The sequence below is a fragment of the Olea europaea genome, chromosome 22 (genome assembly GCF_002742605.1).
Source record: "Olea europaea var. sylvestris chromosome 22, O_europaea_v1, whole genome shotgun sequence".
In the NCBI taxonomy this organism is placed as follows: domain Eukaryota; kingdom Viridiplantae; phylum Streptophyta; class Magnoliopsida; order Lamiales; family Oleaceae; genus Olea; species Olea europaea.
In genome coordinates this window covers 2264368-2280707 of record NC_036258.1, presented here as the reverse complement: position 1 = coordinate 2280707, position 16340 = coordinate 2264368, and the positions used below count along the sequence as shown (strand labels likewise).

General features: G+C 30.7%; 1 protein-coding gene and 1 long non-coding RNA gene across 2 annotated transcripts; both read left to right on the top strand.

Moving 5' to 3' along the window:
• The first annotated feature begins 13690 nt into the window (after positions 1-13690).
• On the top strand, positions 13691-14489 carry LOC111371202. The gene is made up of 2 exons (XR_002698536.1): positions 13691-13807; positions 13916-14489. It is a non-coding gene; the product is annotated as an uncharacterized LOC111371202 (long non-coding RNA).
• Positions 14490-15512: 1023 nt separating this feature from the next.
• Positions 15513-16249, top strand: LOC111371330 (60S ribosomal protein L29-1-like). Its single transcript, XM_022993250.1, has 3 exons — positions 15513-15677; positions 15759-15867; positions 15966-16249. The coding sequence occupies exons 2-3, from the start codon at positions 15766-15768 to the stop codon at positions 16044-16046; spliced, it is 183 nt and encodes a 60-aa protein (XP_022849018.1). The 5' UTR covers positions 15513-15677; positions 15759-15765; the 3' UTR covers positions 16047-16249.
• Positions 16250-16340: the final 91 nt, after the last annotated feature.

Here is a 16340-nt window from a genome sequence, read left to right as displayed (position 1 = left end):
CCTTATATATATATATATATAAAATCATTCAAGGGCATATTTGGCTAAGCATTAAAATATTGTTTACGTAATTTCTTTATTTTAAAATATATTTGAATAATTCATTTTTTTCCAATTTTTAGTTAAGAAATAAGTTACCCATTTTTTTTTCCCCCAAAGTTACTCTTATATTCAAAATTAGTAACGCACTTATTTTGAACTATCACTAATAAACAATTTATTTATTTTAAAAGTTGTTTTTAATTTTTAATTAGCAACATTGAAATAGAATCGGCTGTACTTAATAATAGAATGATTTGGCATAACTATGTAAAATTTCGATGATTTTCACCACATCAAGGCGACTATCTAATGTTATCCCTTTTTCCCCCACCGAGAAATAGATATAATTAATTCTAAATCAAAGGCTCGAAAAAATCAAAATCACTATTCTTCAACAACTTGGAGTCGACATTCTTTTCGCATTATTACTGTCCCAATATAACTTGTACAGAGGCTATATAGTTCGATGTACAATTTCATAGTCAATTCATTGCTCAGAAGTCAGCCCCATGCAAATTCTCGTTCCCATGCTTGTACAGAGCTGCAGTGCCAAAAAAGGGCAACAGATTCCCTAATCGACCCTCACATTTGGGGGTGGGGCCGCTTCTTCCTTCCAATTAAATATTCATGCGGGGCCCCGGGCTGTGAGAGGCTGTCAAAGTCCATGTCAAGAATTCTTCTGGCAAGAAGGCTTTTTCCCCCATGCTTTGTTGTTGACCAAATTTTGGTGAAAATGTATCATTAATTGTAGATCAGATGTCATTATTAAATATTAGATTAGTTGTAAATAATAAATATCATTTCGAAATTAACTCATTAATCGAGTTTTCAGTTGTCGAGATTAAAGATTGATATAACATAAATCGACAATCAATTCATTTCAGCTTGGAGAGATATCATCCAGGTCTGACCAGATTGGAAAAATACTTACTTGAGTTATGCTACTTGAATACTAGGAAAAGATATACGAGGAAAAGGGCGAGTGGCGTTAAGATTGAAGCGTAGAGAAGAATGGTATAATTAGTATTTTTCGACTAACAGGTGTGATTTTATTAAATTTAATACAGTACATTAATACATACCTCATTACTTCAATTCGATATCTAGGCACACTTGGATAAGCTTAAATGTTAGTTAAAACGTAAAATTGTCTTTCAGTAATTTTTAAATTGTTTATATTTATTTATTTTTTACTTTTAAATAAAAATTAAAATTATTTCAAAACTAATTGTTACTTTACTATCATAATAAAGTAACGTAAAAAAATATATTTATTGAAAATATAAAAAACTTTTAGGCATGAGTTTGTGGTACAATCAAGGAAATAAACCAGAAATTCAGTATACATCATATTTCTCTTTTGATAAATCTAATTTATCAACGAAAATTGTGACGCTAATAAGCAATAAAAATAAAAATAAATAACTGTTACTGTTGAAAAAAAATATATAGCAAAATAACAGTTCAATAGATAGTTACGATATAATTTTCATCATTAAATAAAATAATTAGGAAACAAACAGGGGCTTAAAGAATAATTCAACATTCACGACGAAGTTTGTTGTCATTAAAAAACATCTCAACAGATAGTTACGATATAATTTTCATCATTAAATAAAATAATAAGAATAAAAATTTTGAAATGTTACCTTTAGAAAATTATTTTTGTACTTAAATAGCAATTAAAAAAAAAATCTCTTAGTAACATTAGAAAAGTAAATATTTCAACAACTAAAATTGTCAAAAGCCCCCTCTAATTTTTTATTCATGACAACAATTTTATACAGTTAACAACAATCTCTAATTTTATGCATGGTAACATTATTTATAGCTTAGAAAATAAAACTTGAAGCGGCCGGCACTCTCAGTAAGCTCATGTGTGCCATTGCTGAAAGGATTCATCTGCTGCAAATTTATTCTCCTCCTCCTCCTCCAAGCCTGATAACCGGAGCAAATTAATTTTTCAACTATTCATGCATAAAAATAATTATATGAATGGCCATCATAGGCTATTTCATAGCGCATAAATATTAGAGGAGATTTAAAATGGGAATCAAGAAGTATACCCTCAACATCCAGGAAATTGGAAATAAATTGGTGCTTGAGCTTTGGTGCACTTAGCTGTCGTAACCAAAATTTTGTCATCACAGGGCAATCTCGAATTTCCCATTTATTCCGTGAAGTGAACGCGATTTTATAGTTTCGAGAGGAAAACATTCTAAATCTTTCACGATTTTGAGTTGTAGACTGTACAATTTAGGCAACGCAACTTTGCTCTTCACTCTTTCTTCCACCATTTCAATCTCAGAAGTGCTCTCTTCTCCTCCTCCTCCTCCAATAATTTCTTCAATTACTTCACAATCTACATCTAAGCCACGAGCAAATTGGCCATTGAAGGTGAAAATAAGTACCTTAAGCTGCCACATTTTCCAAAATCAAATGATGTCAAATTCTACAAGGAACCTTTCCTGTGATGTGCACTAATTTAGATAGATTTAACATTTTCAATGAGTTTAACCGACCAAGTAAACTTTCCACACGATCTTCAATAGCTGCTAGACCATCAAAGTCGAATAGCATATGAACATCAATCGAGCAAAGCCCAGATTTGTAAACTTAAAGTTTAATAAAGTTTATTGTTTGCAAATTATAAGTTGCTGCCATTAGATTTTCAATGAGAGAGTTTGTGTATTGATTGAAATTCCAAAAATTAACATTTGGTGCATTTATAAGACTTATCACATCTAAATACCTATATCCACGATTTCCACAATCCCAGATTTCTACAGTTTAAAAGAGTATACTTACAAATACTTGTTTTTACTGCCTTCACTTGATAATTGTCAAATGGGAACAAAATAAAGAAAAAATACCCGACGGAAAAAATACCCGAGGGCCTTGACGGTTTCTGAAGCACAGAAATTCAGACTGGAGCAACGATCAACAGCTGATTGCTGACTATCTCAACCTCTTGGCGAGTTCAGATTTCAAATTCGAGTGGAGGTTTCATCTTCCAAAGCAAAGTTACAACCCCCTCAGTTCGTCAGTGACTCGAGCAGAATGTTGGTAGCAGCATTAATATCATTTTTGGGGTAAATGAGAGCTTGTCTCGCTTAGTTTCTGCTGAAACCCATTGAAACCAGTGTCATAATGGAGTCCTCGGGCGGATTGACTGTGGATGACGATCGAGCAGGATGGGTTCCCTGGAGACAAAGGAGGAAGAATTTTTGAAGCACCCAAAAAGAGCAAGTAAAGGCCATACAAATAAAGAAATAATTGTTCAAGTAACTAAAATTTAACACTACCCTCAACATCCGCATGGTTAAGAATAGAAACAGCATGGTGCACTACTAGACGGGAGTGGACAGTATAATCAACAATTGTTCAACTTAGTTTGCTATTTTAATACCGTCTATTACTATGCAATCCTCATTAAAGAACACGTTATAAAACTATATTTGTAACTATGTATATCCATAAATGAATTTTTCGCACAATTTTTCCTGATCTGGTTCTAATAACATTGGGCAATACATACACAAGGGAAATGGCAAGAGAGCACCAAAAGTAGGGCGCACACACGAATTTTTAAGTTCAATGGCAGAAATTGGATTTTTCAGATAACAGCAACACTATGTTTACTTAAAGTGACATATAAAATTTTACCGACATAGGATTGACATGATTCTAAGTTTATTCAGTAGCTAATCTATGAGGCTATCAAACACTATTAGCTTTGTTCAAAAATTTGAAGTAACCAACTAGTCATGAATTTTTAAAGTCTGAGCAGAAACAGAAATTTCTATGAAAACAATAACATTAACTAGTTGACTTTTTTTTCTGTAGACAATGTTTCGTAAGTAATTTTTTTATGACATATATATATTTCAGATATAACATATTCATAAGAAAATGTTCATAGAAATAATTTCATATACGATGTCCATAGAAAAGTAATTAATAGGAAACGCAAATATTTCATAATCAATTTAAAGTTGTTAATTCACCGACTTTTCCATGTCAAATTGCATCTTCAACCACCATCATTCGCACCCTCAACAAAAGAACAAAATCAACCTATAAGAAGGGATTTAACCCATGAGTTTGAAACTCAATAGATATAATCGGTGCATTTCGTAATCAAATTAGAAAATCCGAACCATGGATTCATACTGTCTCACGTAGATGGATTTCCGACAAAATTCGATATCTATTGCATTATCATAACACGTAGAGCCGAAAAATGATCATTCAAACTATAGTAGTGCCGAAACACCGTACCCGGAGGTACCATTTCATTCAACTTTTAACAAAAAATCAAATTTGAAAACGAAATAACACTTGTACCTCTATCTACCTTGAATTTTCTTGGATATCAAAGAACAAATGCGTAGAAAGTCTTTCTTCTTCTCACCCTTGTTATTCCCTTAATTTAAATTGACATAAAATATATTTTTTTTTTGAGAGAAAATAAGATGAAATTCGGATTTAGGGAATAATGTAGTGAAAAAGTAACCTTCCACTTCTTGTAACCTTTATTTTTAATGAAAAATTAAATGGGGGAGTTGTATTATCATAAAATTTGTTAAATTGGATCTTTAACTAATAATTTGAAGAGTTTTTAAGCCTAAAAAAAATTCATAAAAAACGTTTTATAAAAACATCTACATGGTTATTCGAACCTAGGTTGTCTATATGAAATACCATGTAGATGACCATTGGGACAACCTAGTTATTCATTAAATCATTGTATTCAAACTTACTTAAATTTAATCTCTTAAATTGTTGGGCTTTTAATAAATTTATGGTTTGGACTTTCAAAATTTTAAATGATTTGAACTTTCACAACTCGTTTCTTGAATGAGATAGGCTCGTAGTACTAGATCATCACAACATAATAGTCTACTTTCATTTTATTTCTCGAGCTTCTACATGAAATAGGCAACAACAGCATTTTCTTGTGGACTCCTAACAACCCAAAGAAATCTATGCCCACTCATTTCCAAACTTAACGAGAATTCATAAAATTGTTCCTTAGAAAATGTGGCATCACTGCCAAACTAAACATTCAGCACAGACCTAGGTGGTTGCTGATTTAACCATTCAATACATTTGGATCCAACAAAAATCCCATAAAAATAATCACTTTAACAGTTTAACCACTCATTTCTTTTTCTTTTTTCTTTACCTCTTCTTTATTTTAGTAATCAAATTAACATAAAATTTATTACACGATTTATCAAAAATAAAAAATCCCTCAAGTAAACATTCTCAGCCTGAAAATGTTAAATTGGATAGAGTAATACCATAATAGACAAATAGGAAGTTAGGAACCAAAGTCTTATAAGTTGTATCGATGGACAATTGAAAATCAAATCTATGAAACATTGAAACCCCTCAGAATTTTAAAAGAAGTGCAGTTACCGTTCTATGACTCTGTCAAGCGGAGCAAGCGCTGTTGTAGACTTTGAAGTTCGACTAAACAACATTAAGGGGAAAAATCAGAAACCCACATGCAAAAAAAAATAAAAAAAAAATAAAAACTTAACAGTACAAGAAAATCTAAAATAAAGAAAAAAAATATGAGAAAAATTAAGCAAAAATAAAATTAGAAGACAAAACCTGACCTTTTCAACGCGAGGAGAGTAAGTAAGGCACTGTTCGAGTGTTTAACCGGCATATGATTATGAAGCGGCTAGCGGCAGAAGGGCGGAGGCAGACTGTGGAGTGACCTGACGGTGACGGACAGACGAAAACGACAACCCTGGATCGTATTTCAGATTTTGAGAATTTTGGTAAATGGATTGTGGATATTAGATTTGGATATATAAGTTGGGTTGGGATTTAAGGGTAAATAGATTGCGGGTGTTGTTTTGTTGGATAATTATTTTGGACCAACTCACCTTGTTTTAAAAATAAAAATAAAAAAAAAATTATGGGCCAAAATTAGGCCCCTAATGGTCTTGGGCTGAGGCGCAAGCCTCATTGGCCTCTGCCCAGGACCGAGCCTCGGAGAGAGACATATGTCAAAATTACATGTATCTATGCATTTGTGTAAAAATAATTTGGATATCATGCCTTTTTTTTGCTAATAAATTAAATTATAAAATAATTGAAATTAACGGACTAAGGTTAAATATGGAATTGTGAGAAATTGTAAGTATATTTTTATCCAAAAATGTTTCTCCATCATGGTACCTTCTATATAGATGCAGATGTAGATAGAGAAAATAATAATAATAATTATAAAAAAATGGAATATGAAAACAATAAAACAATACCTTACTACCAAAGGTGCCTCGCCCTTGGTGAAAGTAGGGCCTAATCAGTGGCATTGGTCGTGGGTATCATCCACGTGATATGCTTTATTATAAGAAAATTTGTGTCATATAAATTTATGAAAGCAATAACTATTTGTTCCATTAAATATGTTTGTAATGTGTTGAGATATAATTTTAAACTTTAGACTTATTATGTTGTCCGATATGAACTTCAACATCTCGTGTCCAACTTGGCCGAGTCATCATTCGAACATGAGTAGTCGTCCGAACTTGTATTCGAGAATTTTTTTCAGAATTTACGCAAAATATATGTCTAAATCATCCTTCTTGTGGTTGGTTTCACCAAGCTTGCGGCATGCAATCGTGCAATTAAAACCAAGGCCGTTGATAATATAATCCGGGACTAAACCAACATAAATTGATTTGATGGCATTCAACACGTTTGAGGTCCAAAAGATTGATTTTATTGTATGTGGGTCATGTGCTCCAAATTCTATAGTGTGGTTGTTAAGTAGTTTTCATTATATACGTGGAAGATTTATGACGTACTAGATAAGATTAAGAAATAAAAATATTCTATTAAAACTTATTTAATATTACGTAATTAATTTTCTTTACTCGGCGTCCGTTTGGGAGAAATTTTCATTAAATTTGTAGAGAAAATCATACCGTTATACAATAAATGCAGCCACAATTATTAACCAATTTCATATAGAATGACCAAATATGCCTCCTTAATATCATTTAATTCAATATTATTTAGAAAAGGGCAATTTTGACATATTGTTTTATATGGTGTAAAAGATGACGGCACAAATAGGCACCAGTAGATTTGCAATGGTCAGAAAATGAATTAAAATCTGTCCAAAATTGCTCCCAAACAGGGGCTTGATAAGATAACCTTAAAATACAAATATATACATATGTATACAAGATGCAAAGAGATATGATCTAATGAGTATCAAATGTCATCTTATAACAATCATCGATGACATGACATATCAATTCATTTGCGGATAACAATTTTAATTAAATTATGAGGTTTATTATAAAATTATCCACCAATGAATTGATACGCCATGTTTTCGATGCTTAGTATAAAATGAGCACATATGCTCATTAGACTATTTCTTAATACTAGTCGCTATCACGTGCGTTGCACGAATTTTGTATATATCGTATTTGTATTAGTGTATGAAAATAATTATAAATTATTTTTACAATTGCATAGCAACATGTTATCTGGAAAAAATATGCTCATTTATTTCATGATTGAATAAGAAATATACAAACTATTTTGCTTGTATTCTTTGATAGTGTTGATATGATTGAATTGAACGTGAAGATTATATTTCTAAATTTTGTGTAATTCAATATTATAAAATTGAAAAAAAAAGCTCCCCGCATAGTGCTGAGTAAAAATTAAAAAAAAAGGTGCGGAGAGAAAAAAATCTCTCCGCACGATGCGGAGAGAGTTGAACCATGTGCGGAGAGTTAGCAAACTCTTCGCACAGTGCAGAGTAATAAAAAAATCTCTCCGCACAGTACGAAGAGTAAAAAAAAAAACTCTCCATACTGTGCGGAGAGTTGGTCCGCATCATGGCAAAACTCTCCGCACAGTACGTAGAGAGTTGAATCATGTGTAGAATAAAAAAAAAAGTGCGAAGAGAAAAAAAACTCTCCGCACAGTGCGGAGAGAGTTGAACCATGTGTGGAGAGTTGACAAACTCTTCGTACAGTGTAGAGTATTTTGTTTAGTTACATAATTTGAGCTACCAGAAGAAGTAGATTCAATTTCATCTGAAATGTGGATAGTTCTTTCTTGTGTATGTATGTTATCTGCTGGAATTTGTTGTCTTACATTATCGAATTCACCATTGACAATGTTGTCTAGAGTATGATGTTGGTTGTCAATTGGTAGCAAAAGATTTGTATACCAGAATGTTTCCAATTCTGCTTCAGTAGGATTTAGTGTTGCAATTACTATAATCTATAATTGTAAATATCAGATGTATTTTTTTTAATTTATTTATAAAGAATTAAATATATATTCAATTGTATATTGAAATAAACATACATCTTGAGAAGCCAAAAATTGTCTAATAACATGTTCTGTTGATACTATTTGAGGCTGTCATTTATACATTCGTGGACATTTTAAGCTCGTACGGATACGATGAGCGAATTGTCGTCCAATTTAAGGAAAAGTTTCATATATCCGATACTGAAATATAAGTAAAAAGAAATATTAAAGTTTTTATATGATTAAATTATATGTAATGGGGAAAACAATGAAAGAAAAACACCAGGAATGCGAGCGGTTAATCATGCAACGAACATTTACAGTCTGTTTGGTCATTTTGTTGTATTCTTCGTACTCTTTCGAGCTGTGATTCTTGTAATGAATTTAATAAAACAAAGTATGTCTTACATCCCCATGGATACATAAGAAACTCATCAAGTTGTTCAACCATTCCAAGGTTCTGAAATCGATGTATCTTCCAGTTGGTTTTAAAACGCATTCGACGAACATAACTAATCCCAACTTAAATTTATCTTCTCGTTCTTGACACGTATGAAATATTTCAGAAAGTCTCATCATAGTAATTCTCTTTGAACCATTGAAGTATTCATCCCTAAGTCGAGTATTACTAAAATTTAGATCGACAGTAACTTTATGGCATGGTAATCCAGTGATTAGATAAAATTCTTGCAGGCCAAAACTAGCTACATGATCGTGTAATTGTACCCAAACTTCGTTATTTTTACCGCAATTTATAAGTCTCATTATGAACTCATGTATTAATTTGTTGCTAAATTTTTCATTTTACTTTTTATGCATATTTCCGTAAATGAAACCATGGAATGGATTGTACAATAAAGAAGCTTGATCGTCTGCATCTATAAACTCTACAAAATTTTTAAGATATTGATGATTTGCAAATTGAGTAATCGTAGCAGATAATCATTGATTTGGAGATAATATGTATTTTAACGACATCTGCAAAAATTATTAAAAAAACTATTCATTAGTCAACAAATTTATTCATATACTAATCTAACATAATTTTTAGAAGCTGGCAATTTTTTTTTATTATGATGAATGATATTTTACGTATTACAACTTTATTAAAAATAAATTTAAGATTATATCTATACTACTTGAAGCATTGTTTTTTGTCGTTGATCTGAAACTGTACATGTATTGTGATGGAAATGATAGCTACTCATATTTTCATATTTGAGACTTAATAGTACAATATATAGATGGAAACAATATAATTTGCACTATGATTAATATACAGTTTAAATAAATAAAATTTGTGAACTTTAATAATTACGCAATATATTTGAAGAAAATGTTATACAAAAATTTATGAAATTGGAATAAGTCAATAATGAGCGGAGAAAAATAATTGTAAAAAATAATATTAAAAAAAACAAAATATAACTATAAAAATAAGTAAAGTCAATCACCATAAACAAATTTTTTTACAAAATGCAAAAAATAAAAATGCATAATAAATCTTCTTATTACGCTAGTAAAATTACAATAATTTTTTTTTACAAATAACATAAAAAAATTATTTTTATTTTCAACAAAAAAACATATTTAAAAATTAGCAATTTCATAACCACTTTTTTTTTTAATTCTCGAAAATACAATTATAAAAAAGGAAATAATATTGAATTACAACATTTAATACTTAAGAAATTCAATATTAAATAAATTTTATACATTTATAACAAATTATAAATTCATATATTCAGCTTATCGTATTTGCCGGCAACTTACCGTATTTGCAAACAATTTACCGTATTTACAGTCTATCGTATTTCCAAACAACTTACCGTATTTTCATCTTACCGTATTTGCAACTTACCTTATATGCTGCCTACCATATTTCCATCTTACTGTATTTTTATGTACCGATTTTGGCACTTACAAATACCGAGAATATAGAACACCGTACATTCACTTACCAAACCGAATTTCAAAAAAAATTCCAGATTTTTATTTTTTCAACATAGTATATATGAAGCACAAAATATAAATACATATGAATATGGTGCTCAATCTTCAATTTTTCAATATTGAATTATACAAAATTTAGAAATGTAATCTTCATATTCAACTCAATCATATCAACACTATCAAAGAATTCAAGCAAAATAATTTGTATAATCTTGTATATTTTTTATTCAAGTATGAAATATACAAGTATATTTTTTTTAGATGATAAAATACTGTTATGCAATTGTAAAAATAATTTACAATTATTTTCTTATATCATGGAAATATTTCTAGATATTGTTTCAAAAAATTAAAATTCACACACTAATAAAAATATGATAAATGCAAAATTCGTACAATGCACGTGACAGTCACTGTGCGAAATTTTTTTTTTTTAACATATATACTTTGTACTGTACGAAGAGTTCGCTAACTCTCCGCATTGTGCGAAGTTTTTTTGGCTTTTTTTACTCCCCACTGTACGGAGAGTCCGTACTCTGTGAGGACAGTGCCCATACAAAATGTCATCTCTCTGCACTGTGCAGAGAGATTTTTTTTTACTTCGCACCGTACGGAGAGTTGGAACTTTCCTCACATGGTTTGACATCTCTCCGTACTATGTGGAGAGTTTTATTTCTTCCTTTTTTACTCCGCACATGGTTTGCCATTTATCCGCACTGTGCTAAAAGTTTATTTTTATCCTTTTTAAAGCTCATGTTTGAAGAGATTTTTTTTTTTGTTTGACAAGTGCAATGTAGAAAAAGATTTTTTTTTTTTTTTTTAACTCATGACAGTTTAGATTTACTAAAATTATTATTATTTTTTTAATGCTAGTGTCATAATGTATGGAAAAATATTTGTTTGACATAATTATTTTTTTAATGTTAGTGGGATAATGTGTGGAAGAACATTTGTTTGATATAAACAAAATAAAAAATAAAAAATAATATCATACATAGTAAAATTGGATTCATTTACTATTGCATGAATAACATACTCTCCTTCCCTTTTTTATTAGAAGTTTGTTACAGAAATTGTAGCAACAATTCCTCCCCCCTCTTGAATTGGTCACTAAACTTTGGACATTTGATTTTAATTTTCCTTTTTATTTGTCTATTGAATGAACAAAAATATTGATGTGATAGTGGTACGGATATTCCATCTTGCTAATATTATTTGTTGATGAAATTAACTCCCGTTTGGCTTCCATTAATTTTTATTACATTACATTATATTTTTTTCTCTTTTATTTTTAATTACACAATTTTTCATAAAATAATATTACACGTAAATCGAAAACTTTTCTTTCTTTTCAACTACTCATTTTTCAAAAAGAATACTATTTCACCAATTTTCAACTCTACAAAGTGGGGGCAAACGAGGGCTAATATTTGTAGGTTTCAGAACATAGTGATGAAGTAATATCAATTCCGAGAACTTGAAATCTGCCTATCATGGTGTAAACATCATAATAGATAATCTTACTTCGTACACATCAAAATGTCAATGACTCCGATGAAAAATATACAAAAATACATCAAAAATTTAATTGAGATTTTAGCGTTAAATTCAATAAACGTAGACTTGTAGTGCAAAGTTGATTGCCATTTACAATCCAAGTGGGGTCCGTGGGGATCGGAGTTCGAAATATAAAAGCCTTCATGTGCGAACACAAAATCTGGTCTTCCTGTGTTCTGATCCACGGTACAATTGATTTGGACATCTAAAGCAAAATAATTTTAATTAAAGCAACTTTTAATTAACTTTTTAATTTGTTAAATATGACATGAATATTTAGCCATGTTTGATAGAGATTAAAATTAAATTTTTAATAAATTTTGATAATAAAATTTGAAAATGCGTGATTAAAAAGTTATAGGACCCCTGAAATATGTGGTTAAAATTAATTATTTGACTTTGACTTAAATTAAAATTTGATTTAAATTGGTAGCAAACATGACCTTACTTTTTCCTTAGGAATTTTTAATTTGAACCGTGAATACAATCACCTACTTTTTTTCTTATTTTTAATATTAGTAATTGTTGACAGATTCTAATAAACTTACCTCCTGTTTTGTAGAGATTAAAAATTAAAATTTAAAAAATTTTGATAAAAATTGACAGAATGTATAGTTGAAAAAATTATGAGTCCTATAAAATATGTAGTTAAAATTAACTATTGACTTTGACTTAAATTTTAACCAGATTTTTAGTGGCACCAAACAAGCAACAATGCTAGTGACAGAATTTTTTTGACATAATGAATTACCGATACTCACATTGGAAGGGGGTTCACTTCTTTTTTAGACTTTTTTATTCACCGGGGATCCACGCATTCTGGGAGAATGTCAACCATTATATTAATAAAAATCTGGCAAAGTAGGATAATTCCCAAATAGGAGCTTAATCTTTGTTGGGTAATTGGCACAAAATGTCCCTACCTTTCAAGTCTATTGTGTAAAACGTCCCTACCTTTCATTTTTTGGCATTTTTGCCCTCATTTCAACATTTCTTTGCGCTGGACGTCCTTCCGTCCATATTCCGTCAGTTTTTTCGTTAATTAAATACAAAAATACCTTTTTCTTTCCATAAACAAGGGTAAAATTGTCCTCACCCACTTCACCCCTTTTTCCCGCCATCAACTTAATCCATAAGTAACAGTAGCAGCAACATGAATCTAAAAATACTTTAAACAAACGGGGGTAGGAGCCAAAGTATTATCAGGGCATTCCATAATTGAACTTCATGGCTTAAAAACCAAATTGATGTTTTGTAAGGAGGACATTAGCGGCGTTTCTTCTTCTAATTATTACTGATATTTTAGGTGCGAGTAGTTAAGAAGTGATTTCGCACAAGATGGCAAGCTTTCATTTGTTATTCAAACGCTGTCATGCATTTTTCTATGGAGGTTTAGGTTTTATTTGAATATGCAAGTACTTATCACTGGAAAAACGTGCTAAACAAAGAGAATTGAAGAATAATATGTTAATAAATTGAAGCTTGAATAGAATAAAAGAGATGAAATTGTTACACTCTAGATGCATACAAATTAGGTCTTACGGATTCTTTTAAGGAGATTTTAGTATAAATTAAGCTCTATCCGTTTTTGTTTGTTTGTTTGTTTGTTCAGAAATTTAATACAAGGGGTTATTGTACTTCCCTATTTTTTTAAAAAATTTTCGTTTCACCCCTGTTCAAAGTTCTGTTCATTTTTTTTCTTTTTTCCCCCTTTTTGCGATGCAAACCTTCATTTTAAGATAAGAATTTACTGCTATTTTTCCCCATGAAAAAGATTTTACATTTTTACAAGTCAATTTTGAAATATTTCGTCATTGGTGATATTTACTAACGAAATTGGCATTAATTTGTTTGTTGTATAGGTCGGTGATGATGAACGGATTCATGTATACTATGCTCGTGGAGAAGATAACCCTACCTTTGTTCGCAGATGTTACTGGCTACTTGACAAGTAAGAAATCATTAGGCTTGTAGAATCCTATGTTGAACACAACAAAGTCTTTTATGCATTAAATACGGTGTTTATTGGAATTTTTATTGATAGCTATGTTTGTTGCAGGACGCTGGAACACATTGTCCTAGTTCATTATCGTGAAACTCAGGAGGTTTATCTTCTGTGCCTTGTGAAGCTCTCTTATTTAGTTCTTTGAGTATGTCTATAGTGTATTCATGTCTTTAGTCTGTATAAATTTTGTAGAATAGTGCTGTAGAAAATTGAGCATATTTCTATGACATGACGACCTTACTTGACTCTGGCTATATGTAATGAATTTATATACAGTATAATTCTAATTTGCTGAATTCTTAAAGACTAGATATGAATCAAGAGGACCTGTGTGTTAGACGGAAGTTCCTAGACGTGGTTTTAACTTTCAAATATCAATGGAGAGAAATTCTACAGTGACATATCGCGACATCAGAATAACCAATTGTGCAATATGAAGTCACATGCATTAACCACAAGTTCATTCTTAGTGGCTTAATAAGGTCTCTAGTTAAGATAAATTTGAAAGGAAAAATTGTTAAAAAATTCATTTATGGGCAGCTTCGAAGTCCCGTATAAGAATTTTTTATTTGTGTTATCTTGTACCGTGTTTCTTTTTACTCGTTTAGATATACTGGTACTTTATCTATATGTACTTTAGCAGCCTGTTTGGGAGCCATTTTTTGATTCAAAAAATTGATTTTTTTTAATTTTTATTTTACTATTTCAGCCGTCATATTTAACTTCTTCTCTCACAGGTGGATCCCACTTTTCTCCTAACGGTCAAAAAATCAATTCTCAAAATCACTCCCAAACAGATTCTAGAGAGGTTTTTCATCCACGTGAAAAGATAAGAGTATTTCACAGCATAGGTAAAAGGTCGAGGTTTTGTGCCAATTACCAAATATAAAATAACTTATACATTCTCAATAAATATTATTTTTAATTAAAAAAATAAAATATTTTAATGATACTCTTCAAGAAATATAAAAATGTTAATTTTTAAATGAAAATAAAAATTTTAATTTAAAATGATATGGAGATTTTAAAAAATTATGAAAATGAGGGAAATATAAAATATTGATTTTTTAAAAAAGGAGTTGTTTTTGAAAAAGTAATTATTTTTGAAAAAGTAATGCTACTTAGCCCCCGTTGATCCCCATTTTGTGGTAATGAGAATGAGTGGAATATTATTTTTTTGAAAAATGAGTGGTTGGAAAAGAATGAAATTTTTTTTATTTACGTGTAATATTATTTTATGGAAGATTGTGTGATTGAAAATAGGAGCGAAAAAAATGCAATGTAATGAAATGAAAATTAATGGGGGTCAAACGGGAGTTTAGTATTAGTGAAAGCACAAGTGATATTAAATTACATGTTCAAATAAATACAAGAAATTATAATTCATTTAATATGACTCGTGATATCTTGACACCTAAATTGATATTCAATATTGCTAATACTAGATATTATTATTCTTTTTGAAAACATTACAAACGGCTATTTTTCAATGATTGTGCTGCATGAACATCACAACTTACATATTTATTTATCAATAGATAAGGCCTGCGAGACTTGATTTGGTTAAAATCTCATCAATCAAATAAAAGTAGGGTTGTAGTGTTGTCCCTTCTATCAAAACCTCTAGAGATATAGCAACCGATCAAAGTTATTGGGCTCTTTCGAGCCCATAAGAAACCGACAATAACACATACAAAGCCCATTAACTCTGCACAACTGAAGCCCAATCTTACAAAACCGTCTTCCAAAAAGGATCCAAAACCCTAACCATTTTACTCTTCTGCCGGGACGCAACCTATTGCAGTCTAACGATCAGGTTTCCGGCCTCAATTTCTTTATATTTATATGTATATATAATCAAGCATTTTGAATTAATATTTATTCTTTTCTGATTCAGAGAAGAAATGGCAAAATCGAAGAACCACACTGCCCATAACCAGTCCCACAAGGCCCACAGAAACGGCATCAAGAAACCCAAACGTCAACGCCACACCTCCACCAAAGGGGTTCGTTGAAATTCATTCACCTGATTTCTTGTATATGGTTGTGGAGTTGAAAAGTTTTGATCTTTTTTCCTTATTTTTTTGTGTGAAATGTTTTACAGATGGACCCCAAGTTTTTGAGGAACCAGAGGTATGCTAGGAAGCACAACAAGAAGGCTGGTGAATCTGCTGAGGAAGAATAGACCTAAAATTACAAATGTGCCCATAACCCATTTTCTAATAAGTGGGCAAATGTGATATGTAGGCAGTTGCTTTTTTAGGCTGACCTTTTGACTTTACCATTGAACCCTGATATGTGAATTGTTATCAATATTTATTGCTATTATATGAGCTAAAACGCATAATTTCTTGTTCAATGTCAAGTTAATTTCTTTTGGGATTATAATTTGAAATCCATTTGAGCCATGGATGCTTCTTGTGGTGAATTCTACATTGGTGATGATATAGTAAGGCCCATTTGGCAACGCATCTGCATT

Coding starts and splice junctions, on each gene's coding strand:
- LOC111371330 (XM_022993250.1), top strand. CDS start 15,766: ATGGCAAAATCGAAGAACCACACTGCCCATAACCAGTCCCACAAGGCC. Junction 15,868..15,965: donor GCCACACCTCCACCAAAGGG/GTTCGTTGAAAT, acceptor AATGTTTTACAG/ATGGACCCCAAGTTTTTGAG.